The sequence below is a fragment of the Labeo rohita genome, chromosome 12 (genome assembly GCF_022985175.1).
Source record: "Labeo rohita strain BAU-BD-2019 chromosome 12, IGBB_LRoh.1.0, whole genome shotgun sequence".
NCBI lineage: Eukaryota > Metazoa > Chordata > Actinopteri > Cypriniformes > Cyprinidae > Labeo > Labeo rohita.
In genome coordinates, this window is record NC_066880.1 from 11,668,401 (window position 1) to 11,684,003 (window position 15,603).

Below are 15,603 nucleotides of genomic sequence, written 5' to 3' on the forward strand. Positions count from 1 at the left end.
GTTTGTTATTGAGATTATCACGTTGTGAATTTTCCTTTTCTGTCGATGTGTGAGAGACGTCCTACAATGTCAGCTCACGCTGAGTACTGTGACATTTGTGACTGATGGTGATGTGTTCAGGAGGAGGCTTGTTATGGATGACACATTTCCTCTCCTCTGATCTCTCCACAGGGACCGCCCAAGCCAGTTGCCGTGGAACCCTGTTCAGGGGGTAAAGCAGCAGTGCTCACAGTGCTACTGTGCCTCCCGAGAGGGGCATCTGGTGTTCCTCCACCCGGCCAGTCAGGTCAGTAAATTCGAAAGGTGTCCTAAAATGTGTCCCCACTTTATATGTACCTTCTTTCACATTCATGCGATTGTCAGGCGCATTTAGTCAGTAAAGTCCTCGCCCGTCAGCCGTCTAACGGGTGCGGTTGTTGTCCGGACTGCGGGTCCAGCAGCTCGTTGCTTTTGACGGCACTCGACCCCCTCAACGTTTCCTTCCTGGACCCACAAGGACACCAGCGTGCATGCACAGGGAAGAGACCGGTCTGCCGAGGAGAGGCGCGCTCCGCATTTTAACCGTGCCGGTGATGAGGCTTCATTGAAGTCAGGTGTGCCTCATCACACGCCGCCAGACCTGGCTGTTTCAGCGCCCCTCCTCCCCGTCGGGAGCCTGGTGAAGGGCACCGATTAAGGGACGGGGAGATGCTGATAAATAGGGGGAGGCAGTCAACTCATCACATGGCTTTACTGACTAAACACGCCTGACAATCGCATGCGATTTATCGTGCAGCCCTAGACTGGTACCAAAGTCTGTACTTTTAACAACACTGCACAACACATGCATATGGTACTGCTGACGCAGAAGCCATTATTCTGGGGTGGAACATCCTTCTTTCTCAGTTCCTCGTCTCTATGTTCTGGTTCAAATAAGTAAGGCTGGGTAAAAAATTCATCAAAGTCATCCTTTCTGTTGAAATTTTCAGACATGTTCATGAAGACAGTACAGTGTGTGTCTTCCACTGTTTGTAAACAAGGCACAGCGCATCCGGGTTCTGTGTCAGATCGCCGGCTCCCGGCTCCGGTCTCATAAACGTGGGGCGAAGACTGACACGGAAGAAAAGAAATGGTTGAATAAAGTCATTATTTTTGTTTTCTTTACACACAAAAAGTATTTGTGTAGCTTCATAACATTACAGTTGAACCACTGATATCACATTGGCTATTTTATCGATGTCTTTACTACCTTTCTGGGCCTTGAACGTGGTAGTTGCATTGTTGTTTATGCAGGGTCAGAAAGCTCTCGGATTTCATCAAAAATGTCTTAATTTGTTCCAAAGATGACCAAAGGTCATACAGGTTTGTAACGACATGAGGGTGAGTAATTAATGACAGATTTTTTTAATTTTTGGGAACTATCCCTTTAAGGTAAAACACAAACTGCTTAAATAATCTGATTGTTTTCGTCACCAGAAGTGGCTGTGGCAATTGAATGGCTCATTGTTCTGCAAATTTTTAAGGATAAACCAATCTCAAAAATCTGGCCAACACCGATAAGACAATTATTTAATGCTGTGGCTAATATCAAAAAGCATTTTTGCTTAAAAAAAAAAAAAATCTAAATAAAACACTAATACTATAAGTGAATGCTACAAATGAATTTAGGGATTACAATATTACAATGTACAGTTTAAAAATGGATATTAATTTTGAGATTTGCTAAATTTCATTTAACAGTGGCTATAAATTGTTAACTTTGACTATAAAATATTAACTTTTGAGCATTACAACAAAGCAGGACTGAAATTTATGAGGGCTTAGGGCAAAAATGCCACTAATATGAACAAAAATGCCCCATAAATTCAAGACAAAGGGGCAAAAAATGCCCCTGCACAATTAAACAATGTATTATGGTTGTCACGATTAAAATAAAGTGTGAAAATTAATTGAAAAGTTTTAATTCGCCGAATTACATTTAGATTTGCTTACACTGCATCAGATTGTTTTACATGCTGTTTTGTGCAGCGTTGAGCCTTATAACCAATCAAGCGCATTTCTGTTGAACTTATGTATGCATTGGACAATCAGGCACGTAGATTAGTCCAAGTCTGTTGTTGAGTGCACTCGCAAATTCCCTCATCATAAACAACACAGTGCAGATGCGATGTAAATAAAAGATTTCTTCCTAGCTTTCGTAGATATTATAATGGGAGTTTTTACATAACTTGCGCTAGATTAGATTAACGTCATGGACTTACATGTTTGTTTGTGAGTCCAGAATGTGACGTGCACAAAACGAAACTAAAATATTTTAAATTGTTTTCTATATTGATATTAATAATCATTATTACAATTTAAAGAGCAATAATCTACATTAATGATTTTTGTCATAACATTGCAGCCCTATAAGCTTCTGTTTTTTACATGTGTAATTTAGATACAATTCGACAGTCTATTGTTATTGACAACAGTTTAAAATATTGATTAAAGTAATACATGTAAGTCTTTGACATAAGGTGATTATTAAAACTACCTTCACAAACGTAAAAAATCACTTCCAAGGGGGAAAATATTGCTTCTTAATGGAAAACAAATTCTGACCGTGCAGCAAAGGTAATCTGAATATTAAAATCAAGGAAATGATAATGCTTACATAAATATCAAATATCGGCCAGTACCGATATAGTAAAAGAATCTCTAATATCCACAGAAAAGTGATATTGTACAGATGTATTGTGCATCCCAATTGTTTCTGCATGTTCTATCCTTACCAAGTGTGCTTGGTAAGTTTATCCCTAGCATAAAATTTGACTGAAATTTAAAACTCTGACATGGTATAGCCAGCTTCTCAATTAATGTTTTACACCGAATTAACATGCCCGCTGCTCACTTATTACATTGCAGTCTGGTACATTCCCCATGTGGGAATTAATTTCATGCAGGAAGTCAGAGAAGTTCTCCAGCGTTCCCCTGGTGGTCTGATGTAAGTTTGTCTTGAGACTGCAGGTCATATCCTCTTACACCACTACGGCGTATCCCAGTCTGAATGTCTCCTGTCTATTTGGACCAAGAAAATCTGAGGAGACATTGTACCTCTCAAGTATCCTTGACATTGAGAAGAAGAATTGTCTTGTTCCAGTGAGCACCAAACAACCTCTACAAACGTACAAACAAAAATAATCGATTCAATAATGGTGTCCAGTTTCTGTCTTTTTTCCCCCCATCTTTGTCATTCACCTTCAACTGACAGCACCTTTTCGGAGAGCTCGTACTGACATGTCACAAGCGCATATATTTAGACGGCAGTGCTTTAAAAGCCATGTCAGCTCGAGGTCTGTCTCATAGACCTCTGTCTGGCTTTTAGAGCTACAGAGTGATAAGACTGGGCTAAGAAAAAACCTTTTACCCCCTCCTCTTCTCAGCACGCCTGTCAGTCAACATGCTGCTTTATGGGACCTTGTCCCTTTAAGCTTGACTTCCTCCCCAGGAACTTGACTGATCTGGAGAAGAAGAAAAAAACAACAACAACAACAACAACAACTTTTGTTTCAGTAAAGCATCTCTAATAGCTTCTCTTTAGTTTGACAAGCACAAAATAGAGGTAACAACAACTCATATGCAGAAAAAGAGTATTTTGGTGGTATCTAAGGACTGTTGGATCTGTCGAGACGGAGCTTTGTAATTTCATGGCACTGAAAACTTTAGAGTGGTTGCTTGCTGGGCTGTTGAAGTTTGTCATGAAGACTTTTGGAGAGAGGTACATCAGATATAGAGAGAGAAATAAAAGGAGAGACTCAACAAAGAATATTTTTGGAGAGAAGCACAGGAGCTCCGTGCGCAGATGTCGCTTTGTCGTCAAAGAGCTTTGTTTTAGTTCGTGTTTTTGGAAGTTTCGCAGCAGGATGGATGTGTAGGTGTTTGGCTGCTAGGATAAAGCGGTGCATCACCTTCACAAAGCAGACCAATCTGTGTTTGACTGATGTAGGAGCTTGGAGCAGAGCAGGCCGCTTTTGTCAGCTGTCACCCTGCTCTGTCTGCACGTCTACCTGGTGTGATATGAGTATGTTCCTAAAATCGTGGTACCTTTTTTTTTTTTTTTTTTTTTTTACTAAAACTGAAACTCGACCTAGCACTTGGATACGATAATGAACTCAGCCAGCAGACAGCCACCAATCGGTTCTAACCATATTGGTTATATTCACAGTTCCTACAAGATTTTCATGGTTCTGAAGGTCTCTCTTGTCTGTGGACAACAAAATCAACTGGATGTTTGTTCATTATATGCATGTGTGATCAAATAAGTGACCGCTTTCCTTCTTATTAAGATTTCTGTGGTAAAACATGCACGTCTGGCCTTATATAACATGGATTCATTTTGGCTAAATGCCAAAAAAAAAAAAAAAAAAAGAGGGAGATTTGTGCTTGTAATATTTTCTTTTATTTTCTTTTATTATTTTATTTTATTTTGAGTTAATAAAATGATGATGAGTATACATAGGTGATCATTTCTTTTGGGCTATTTTTGCAGCTCACTTAATATTCTATATATTCTATAAATTCTAGATATTTTTGAGTTCTGAAACTTCCCATTTTTCAAAATCTCTTTATTAATAAATTATTTTTTTTAAATTTTATTTCATTTTAAATAAAATAAAACATTGATGTGTGCTTGTAGTATTTAAAAATAAATAAAATAAAATAAAATAAAATAAAACAAAACATTGATGATGCATATACATAGGTGATCATTTCTTCTGGGTTTTTGACATGTGAAATCCAAGAATTTCTGAAGCTATTTTTTCAGCTCAGCTTCAGTACTTAAATTCTAAATATATTCTATATTCTATGTATTCTAGATATTTTTGAGCGTTCTGAAAACTTCTGAAAAATATTTGATTCCAAAATCCTCATGATCTGGTCCACAAAAATGTAATCTCCCTTTATTTTAATTATTTTATTTATTTTATTTTAAATTAAATAAAACATTAGTGTGGATATGTGCTTATATTATTTATAAAATAAAACAAAAGTATAAAACATTGATGAGTATATGTGTTCTGGGTTTTTAACATTTAATTCTATATATATTCTAGAAATTTTTGAGTTCTGAAAGTTCTGACAACTCTTATTTTTCCAAAATTCCCACAATCTGACCCGTTTATAAAAATCTAATCTCTTTATTTTATTTTAAATAAAACATTGATGTGGAGATATGTGCTTGTATATTTATAAAATAAAATAAAACCCAAGTGAAATCCAAGAATTTTTGCTATTTAAAGCTATTTTTTCAGCACTTAAATTCTACGTATTTTTCTATTCTAGATATTCTAGATATTTTTGAGATTTGAAAGTTCTAAAAACTCTTTTATTCCAAAATCCTCATGATCTGATCCATTTTTAAAAATCTAATCTTTATTTTATTTTATTATTTATTTTTAATTGATGTGGAGATTTGTGCTTGTAGTATTTATAAAATAAAATAAAAATAAATGTAGGTGATAATTTCTTTGGGTTTTTTGACATGTGAAATCCAAACATTTCTGAAGCTATTTTTGAGTTCTGAAACCTCTGAAAACATTCCAAAATCCTCACGATCTGACCCATTTTTAAAAATGGAGCAGAGTGTTTTAGTGTTAAACACTGCTGACCTACTGTTACCTGCTCACGTTCAATCCTTCTTGACCTGAATGGTGAGTATTATAAGTTTATGTGAAACCAGCTCTAAAAGCACTCCGGCAGTAGGCTTACACCATGCGTTTCAACCCAGAGTACTGTTCTGTTGACAGCCGTGTAGTTTTCACATCCCTCCCTGCAGCCCAGATGTGACGGGTAATAAATCGATGTAGGGCAGTGTGTAACTGTCTGAGGCTCAGGTTGTTCTTGGATGTAAATCCTCTTTGCCTGAACACTTGAAGCTCCGGCTTCACACTGATGTGCTGAATTCAATTCCTTTTGCCCTGGCCTGTCTGAAGTAATGAATTGTTCCCCTCCGATAATTGTATTGCCTCAATAGCAGGGAGGGAGCAGCGCCAGACTAGCACAGAAGTGGCCGTTGTGTATGTAGCATGATTTGTGAGATGCAGCTTTGAAAAATGACTTCGGGGTTACAGCCATGGTTTCGACCACAGCAGCCCGTGACAGAATCCTGGCGCTACAAGTCCAGTTTGTTTCAAACCCCCATTGTAGAATGAGAGAAAACTAGTTACAGAATGGAATAAAGAAACGACCTTGACGTTGAGTCTTTATGCATGAAGAGTCAAAAATCCGTTTTTAAAAACGAACGAGCTGAGCTTTTGAAAGAGATAGCTTTAAGTTACCATTGTCCCTTTTTTAAATAACTTTGCTTTGACATGTAAATGAACCAAGTCTGCACTGCTCTGACCCTCGGCTTGCTTTGTTGTGTGTTGTCTGCAGGTATAGCCATCGCCAGCGCTCTTATCGACACGTCCCAGCAGAAGCCCATGGACTTCAAAGAGAAAAGCCAAGGCTTGAAGAACCGCAAAGCTCTGCCTCCCGCTCACCAGGGCACCTGTGTTTGAATCGTCTGCGGCCTCGGTGGGCTGTCCTTTACCAGAGCGACCTCCTCTCTTGTGCTGCTTCGGGCAGACGGCGGCCTAGAGCGGCTCCGTGTGAGGGGATTATTTAGGTGACAGAGTGCCCTCTATTTCCACTCCACATACACTATCTCTCCACGTCAAATAGATATTGTCCGTTTCAAACGACCTTGCCATCGCCACCTGGCTTCTTCTCGATTCATCCAACTCTCCAGTCTTCTCAAGGCCTTCTGAACATTGAGGGTCTCTAATGGTCTCCCATCAGCTTTACACCAAGCACAGATGTGCCTCTAGCATGGTTTGTACATTATGGACCAGAGTGTCTTGCTAAGCCAGAAGTAGAGTTCTGGTAGTCTCGGGGCGGTCGCCGGTTTTACGTACGGGTTGCTCACCTATTTGTATGCTCGCCAACTAGATTTATGTTTTTGCTCAATTTTATTTAAGAGACGGACTATAGAAACGTTTGCCATGGTGCGGAAGCTATCTGTCGTGTAAGCTAATGCCGTTCTGCTGCTGGTAGCTTCATGCATAGGAATGGATCACATCCGTTTTTAGCTAGATAGATTTCACATTTCATATTTACGCTCTTCTTGTGAAGACTTTGCATGGACCACTCACATTATGCTTGAAAATTTGTTTGTGGGTTACACGAAGAACGTCTTCACGTCTTGAAATATCGCTCGCCATGTAGAAGAGCCAGCTGGTGAGGGTGAAACTGAGCGCAGAGATCAGTCGGACTTTAGTTGCTGAACTGACAAAGCTGGAGTATTTACGCCATTGCGCATGTCGACGGGTGTAAAGTATTGTTAAGGAAATGCTAGGGAACTCTAGAACGGCCGTTGATCTTCTTTATTTTTATTGTCGTTTTGCAATGGTACAGATTTGAGCAGCGGCTCATGACTTTGCAGTAACGCTTCATCTCTTTATAATGAACTTTTGTATTTTTAAGTTTCACATATTGTGAATGTCAACAGAGGAAGGTTTTGAGTTTATGCTCTCAAGGACTGAGTCTTCTCAGAGCCGGTTTACCAGGATTCGCCGTACGACCGGATCTTCTAAAGTCTGATTACCACCAGGACTGAGCCTGAGCTCTGCGTGGGACGGACGGGACGTCCAGGTGACTGTATTTTCCTCTCTGTTGCAACAGCAAAAAGTGTACAGCATCTTAATCATCACTCGTTTGCTTTAGATGGACTTGAACATGTGAATCTAATGTGAATCGCTCTTTTCTCTCCATGTAGCTACTTCAATGTTTCGTTTGTATTTTTTGCTGGTTTTAATAAAGGATATTAAAAGGTCAATAGGTATTTTAGGGCCTGTACATGACGGTGATGAGAAATAATCATGTCTTTTACAATGTTTGTGGAAAAAAAAAAAGAAATGTTGAATTGTTTTTGTAACTAAATAATTGATTCCTGTGTAATACCTCTGTGATTTGATTCTTAGGTCACTCATGTAACTAACTCATGTTAGTGTCTGTTTTTTAGGACTAGATGTAAACTGAAGCTGCTCATCTAGATTATTCTGGGCATTTTTGAACTTACTTTTCAGGTCATGTGTTGGGAATTTCGTTTTGGGAGCTATTTTTTATCTTGAAGTGAGGAGATTGTCATGCAGGAATACTACAGACTGATTACACAGGAATCATCTCACTGTACCTGAGAAAAAAAAACAGATTCATTCATCCCTCAGTGCATATCATTAATCTTCATTGTATTTTAAAGATGAATGGAAAAATAAAACACTTGAATATTCAGAAGTTCATGGATCATTCCAGCGCCTATGAATACGAGGAGCTCGTCTCACGGATTTCACAAAATCAATCTTTTGGTGGTTGTCACAAGGTCTCTTTGCTTGTTAGCAAATGGTTCAATGTTAAAATGCCTGTCGGTTGCAGAAGATACACCAAAAATGTACAAATGGATGGATTTTTAATCTAATTACTGTGTGCCATTTAGGTGTAAAACCAGTTCGTTTTTCTACTGGCTAAATCAGTCAAATAAATATGAAAAATAAAATATGTAGATACTCTACCAGATTTTTAATGTTTTTTTTTTTTTTTTGTTTGTTTGTTTGTTTTTTTTTATAAAGAAGTCTCTTCTGCTCACCAAGCCTGCATTTATTTGATCTAAAGCACAGCAAAAACAGTAAAATTTTGAAATATTATTACTATTTAAAATAAATGTTTTCTATTTTAATGTATTTTGAAAATGTAATTTATCCCTGTGGTTTCAAAGCTGATTTTTTAGCATCATTACTTCAGAGTATTTTTTTTTTTCAGGTTGTTTTGATGAATACAAAGTTAAGAAGAGTAGCATTTATCTGAAATACAAATCTTTTGTAACTTTATAAATGTCTTTATTGTCACTTTTAAAGCATCCTTGCTAAATAAAAGTATTTCTATAATTTCTTTCCCAAAATAAAGTACACTGACTCCAAACTTTTGAATGGTGTAGTGTATAATGTTACAAAAGCTTTTTATTTCAGATAAATGCTAATCTTTGGATTGTTCTATTTATCAAAGAAGCCTGAAAAAAATTCTACTAAGCTGTTTTCAACATATTACATTCAGAATATAATGATTTCTGAAGCATCACGTGACTGGAGTAATGATGATAAAAATTCAGCTTTGAAATCACAGGAATAAATTACATTTTAAAATATTTTCAAATAGAAAAGTTATTCTAAAAAGTAAAAATACTTCAAAATTTGACTGTTTTTGCTGTACTTTGAATCAAATAAATGCAGGCTTGGTGACGTCTTTAAAAAACATTAAAAATGTCACTGTTTAAAAATTTCTGACTGGTAGTGTATTTGAAGAATCATGCTATTTCCATTTTATTCGAGGGCATGAATGCTTATGAATGGTTTACCTATTTAGCCAACAGTTTTTTGGAGGCTGATCTAATCTGAGCCTGTTAGCCCTGAAATAAGCAAATATCTGTGTTCTATAATACGGTTTTAGTGGCTCATTATTTTAGCACAGTCAAGGGGTGTTAGGCAGCGATGTGAAGTGGTTTGCCTAAAACCCAACAGCTTTGAGTACCATTGGTTTCATAAAATGGCAACAACAGCAATATGATAAAAATGCCAGTGTTCATTTGATACAATTCATCCATCAAGTAGTTCATCAGCCTAACTGTAGGTTTTTTGCCATTGCCAAACAACATAACAATCAGAGAGAGAGCAGCTTGGCACAATAAATCAAAATTCAACTAATGTGGAGTCACACAGTGTCTGTGTATTGCATAGTTCTGATCTTGGATTCTGGTTGGTCAACACATTACAGATTTGATAAAATCCTCAATATTTTAATGCAAAACACTGATTTATGAAAATAACAAAATGTTGGTTAAGTTACATTGTTGGGTTTATGTTACGACTGTTATGCTATTTACAAGCTGTTTTATTGCTGATTTTCAAACAATGATTGATTCATTACGAGACATTCGTTTGATTAAGTTCTCATCGTTTTCTCTTAAAGGAGAAGTCCACTTCCAGAACAGCAATTTACAAATAATGTACTCACCCCCTTGTCATCCGAGATATTCATGTCTTTCTTTCTTCAGTCGGAAAGAAATTATTTTAAGAGGAAAACATTTCAGCATTTTTCTTCATATAATGGACTATGTTGGCCCGTTTTTAAACTTCCAAAATGTAGTTTAAATGCGGTTGTAAACAATCCCAGCCAAGAAAGCTAGCATAACGATTGGTTATTTTAATAAAAATAATACAATTTATATACTTTTTAATGCCAAATGCTCATCTTCTTACTCTGCCTGGACTGTTTTTGTTCTGGTTCATGGTATGTCGAAAAACTCCCATCTCATGTTCTCCCTCAACTTCGAAATCGCCCTATATTGCTGTTTTACCTTTTTTGTTAAGGGTGTTTGATCTTTGCATGTTCACTTTGCAAAGACTGGGTCAGTACTGAGAAAATATGATTGGAGTTTTTCGACATACCTGTCTTGAGTAAGAATGAACAGAGTTCAGGGAGAGAAAGACAAGCTGAGCGTTTGAGATTAAAAAGTATTTAAATTGTATTATTTTAATGAAAATAACTGATTGTTTCGCTAGATAAGACCCTTCTTCCTCGGCTGGGATCGTTTACAACCACATTTTGGATCATTTGAAGCTGCATTTAAACTGCATTTTGGAAGTTCAAAATCAGGGCACCATATCAGCCCATTATATGGAGAAAAATGCAATTAAAATAATTTCTTTATGACTTAAGAAAGAAAGACATGAACATCTTGGATGAGTACATTATATGTGAATATTTGTTTTGGAAGTGGACTTCTCCTTTAAGTATTTAGATGCTGCATTACATCTTGCTGGATTTTAATCATGAGTTTAAAGTGTTTATATCAAGACAACAACAACAACACAATAATCATGTAGTTTCATGGAGTTTATTGCATTTTAATGAATATTATTTTGAACTCTGGTCATTTTTTTTCCTCATAACTTTAAATATGTATTTGACTTCTATCTACTCATAAATATGGTTTATAGCAGGTGTTAACAGTGATCAGCAACCATTTTAAATGAAGAGCGGGGTTGGGTGGGGTTGCTATAAACCATTAAAGCACATTTGGTTAGACAAAAATAACCACCCCGTCCTCTTGTTGTCAATCACCGTGTAACACCCCCCACCACACACAACGCACGCCACCACACCGGTCATTTACGACTCTACTCGACCCCCCCTGCCCACCTACAACTCACCACAGCCCGGCAGGGGGGGGCAACCATACAGACTTAACATGCTTTTACATATTTACAAACTCGCGCCGGTCAACAGGTACAGTACCACGGAGTTACAACAGAGAAACGTGTCGGTAATCCTGCGAGGAGAACAGGTAAGTTACATCAACCGCAGAACTTCAACTCATTTAGAACGCTTCTTTCCACATCACTTTAAAGACTCTTTATGACGTCATATTAAGTTGTTTCTGAAGGCGGTTATTTGAAAGTAAATATGTAATGTCTTCAATTTAAAGGACCCACCGCAACTGCTGACACATTAGTTTAGAAACACCAACATAAATACCAGAGAACACTATAAGAATCGATTATTGTAGCCTGTTTTCAGTTAATGAAGCGAACATTGTAGCGCCGCCTCCCGTCCTATAAAGCAAGCAAGCTTTGTGCTTTGTTACTTTTGATATAAAGCAAAGCGTAAGATTTAAAAATCTGTCCATTTTATTACAGCATTTAAACTGTAAATGCCGTTTTGGCGCTGTTTAATGTGGCGTGACATGGCTGTAGCAGCCTCAGTTCAAGAGAGAGGTTCCGTTTTGATACAGTTTCAGCAGGAAATAAACATGAAGGAATGTCTAAAGGTGTGTTAAATGAAAGAGTTCAATTTACCAAAATCCGTATCTTGTCTTATGTAATGCTCAATCAGTTTTTCAGCCGCGGAAAGATGTCAGTATAACAGCTTGTAAACCCAATGTCACATTTACCTCAGAAAAAAAAAAAATCGGTGACGATAAAGTCCTTAGCTAGAGAATGAACTCTAGCTTTAATGAAAATCAACCATGATTTTATGTAAAACCAAAAAACCATGGTCTTGCCACACTAACCATAGTTTAACCATGGTATTTGTAGTAAAACTATGGTTATACAAATGGTTTTCAATGTGCCAAAAACATGGTTACTACACTTTTACTATACTAAAACCATGGTTAATTTTTGTAATCATGTTTCATGGTTAGTTTCGTTAGTTCAAATGAACCATTTAACATAGTCATTCGAATTTTACTGTTCTTCAGTGTTTCATTTGTATAAATAAATATGTCAAGATATTTATAGTTCAAAAAACGAATTGGAGTAGAAATATAATTATGTAATTGTAGCTTTATTATTATAAAGACTGAATAGAGTGTAATTTAAGCATTTGTATACAAATCAGTTCATTTTAACCTTCAGTTTTTTCCATGTACTTTATTTGATATGATCTAAACTAATCAATATAGAAACGAATCAAATATCAAATCACTAGCTTGTGAATCAGAATCAAATCGAATCGTGAAATTTGTGGTATAACCCAGCCCAAAATTAATAAAACTGTTTTTGGTATTTAAAATAAAAATATAAAAATATAAATATTAGATGGAAAACAGAAAATTAATTACTAAGAAATTAGAACTACAATTACAACCAATATAAATAAAGTACTAAAATTACTAAAACTAAAACTAAAAAAAAAAAAAAATAAATAAATAAATAAAATTAAAAAAAGGAAAACTGGAAATATTAAAAAATAAATTCTATAACAGTAAATAATTACACTGTATAACAGCCACTCTTGCCTTATAGCTTAATTATTAACAGAATACCTCCAAATCTATAATTTAATACGACCATAAACTGCATTAATAAATTTAACTACTAAACATTGGTGTTTTATCGTACAATTTTTTCCACCACTAAAATAGGCCCCAATTTTTGTAATTAAATCAATCTAAAAATCAACCTGTAAAAGTAAAAAACAACCCCTTCTGACTTTGTGTTTTCTGTTTCTGTTTTAAATTGCTGCCACCTAAACTCTGGCTCATACAATCAGATTTTAAAGCCATAATTGTTTGATATTACATTCTCTATTACATTTCTAACCCAAATTAGGGTTGATGATGTGCAATGAATATTCTAGATCCCTGAAGGTTGTGCTGTTTTATATACACCTTGAGTCCATCTGCATCACTGTGACAGTCACCAGACCTGGCTAGTCAGTCAGTCTGCTCAGGTAGGTGCGCGGCACAGGCTGACATAGACGGAATGAGCTGTCAGAGCTGACTAATGCCTATAAAGACACTCAGGGGAGACGTATGGATAACTCTTTGCCGATCTGCGTGTGTATGTGTGTTTTCCAGCCTGCTGACGGGAGACAGTCGTAACATCATGCCATGTATCAAAGGCAGTGATGGATAAGCCTGGCTTGTTTTTGCATTTCCCATGTCAAAGTGTTCCTCACTGTCTTCTGGAAACCATTCAGTGCCAAGCCTACTCATTAGTCTCTGGTCATCACTGGTTGAACTCACGATAACATTTGAATTTGTGATCGGCTGCAATCAGTGTTGGAGTGATGACAGCATGGGGACTGTTAAAAGAAATCCCCCAACGATCCATTTTTCTCCTCCTTGTGCTCCCTTCGCCTATTTTTCACCTGATCCCATCCTCTGATGAGCGCTTGAGATGTGCCATTTCCGTATGGATGAATCTGTCAATATCAGTCGTATAAGTCAATGGGTGGGGGAGTCGTGGAGCGTGTATCCGGTGCGGCCGTATATCTCTGGGTGTGTCAGTGGATGAGTGCTTTGAGAGATGCCTCGTGCCTTTATTGCTTTTAGTTGGCAGGAAATGCCCAGCGTAAATCAAGGTGTCTGGCACTAACATTAAGAGATATTAATGAGAGTGCGGCCTGTTGGTAATACAGGAGGTGAGAGAGAGAATGAGTGATGGTTATGGATAAATCATTCATCCTTATGATGCCTGTAACACCGCGACCTGCAAGGAGGAAGATGAGTTTTACCAACACTGGCGTGTGCTTCTCTTGGACACTTTATGTCGGAATAATTTTACGTTTCTTTATGTGTGCATACATAAGCATAGTGCTAAAAAGAAATGTTCCAGATTAAATATGGGACCATTCCGTTTTTTGTTTTTTTTTTTAAATAAAAAATAAGAGTTGCCATACGCAGTGGTAGTGATGTTGAGGCTTTGCATCAGTGCTGTAAGCCTAGTTCGCTTATAGCCTGCTTTTACTGCTGAAGTTGCATTTAGGATTCAAAATTCTAGTCGTGATTCGGTTGCTTTAGCACTGCTGCCTAGCTGAAGCAACACCAATAATGTGATATTTAGCACTGGTTGCGAATTTTACCAGGGGAATCACAAAAAAAGGTTTATTTTACCCCATGATTGGGCTAGTTTTGGGTTAGTTGTGAATAGCAATTGGGTGGGTTTGTCGTGAAAACTTGGCAACCCTGCATGGCTCTTTTATTCTACACATAATTTCTCACGCTGTAAAAAATACATTACGGAGCAAAGAGACACTACAGCATGAAACAGCATGAAACAAAGGCCATGTACACACTGCAGCTAATTTATTCCTTAATCCCTTTCTATACACACATAATTCACTGAAATATGAGAGTGACGACTGTATTCGACAACTGCTTTAACTCTTGAAAAATACAGGTACAGGTAGTGACAATGACATTTACAGAAATTCTATGCAGTGTGTACAGAACTGAACTAAACAACTAGTTGTTAATGACATTTAAATGCACATCAGTAATATGTCTTCGTCTGTATGTGAGATGCAAGAAGCTCATGAGCCGTGTCAGTGTTGCCAGATCTTAAGTGAAAAAAACCCCAACAACAAACAAGGTCATGCACAAAAAACATTGAAATGCTTTGTTTTATAATGCCAAAAAAAATATTTCTCATATCCGTAACAGGCAACTTTATTAACTCTATAAAGTGCCTAGCTTTATGAGCTTAAAACACTTGTAAATATGACAACATGGCAACACTGCAAGACAGCGTTCTCTAAAGCAGCCTCCTGAGCATAAACAAAACACAGCATGTCTGTTGGTGGTTAGTTAAAATTGACAGACAAAACGAGTCTTTAGCTGAAAAATGGCAGATAGCAAATGGCAAAATTCTTATTTACTCCTGCAAGACGGCAGGAATAAATAAGAATGCTGTTGTTACAAATACGGGAGAGACTGCTGTTCCATACACGCATGGAATGATAATTTACAGGACTCACTCCCGCATTTAAATGCGGCTGTCACTCCTGAAACTTGCAGTGTGTACGTGGCCTATGTCTCAGCTTTCAAATTGTTGTAGTTTTTTTAAGAAATTCAAACAGTAAATACCATTTTGTGGCTCTTTAATGTGTCGTGGCAGAGTTTAAGCGGCACGTGAACCGATCATCTGTCTCTCTCCTAGTTTTAGCACAAAATAAATATATATGAACATTAGAAGGTATCTTGTTTTAACCGCGGAATCATCAATACACAACATATTTTTTAAGTTCATGTCCACCGATGGTAAT

The 15,603-nt window shown here is 37.0% G+C and overlaps 1 protein-coding gene across 1 annotated transcript in view; it reads left to right on the forward strand.

The window, feature by feature from the left end:
* The window catches only part of atrnl1b (attractin-like 1b), a 118,064-nt gene extending 109,769 nt beyond the window's left edge, over positions 1-8,295 (forward strand). The window contains exons 28-29 of the mRNA XM_051124431.1: positions 172-286; positions 6,397-8,295. Of these exons, the coding sequence (XP_050980388.1) occupies positions 172-286; positions 6,397-6,521 (240 nt within the window). The 3' untranslated portion in view covers positions 6,522-8,295. The remainder of the gene's footprint in view (positions 1-171; positions 287-6,396) is intronic.
* The last annotated feature ends 7,308 nt before the right edge of the window (positions 8,296-15,603 follow it).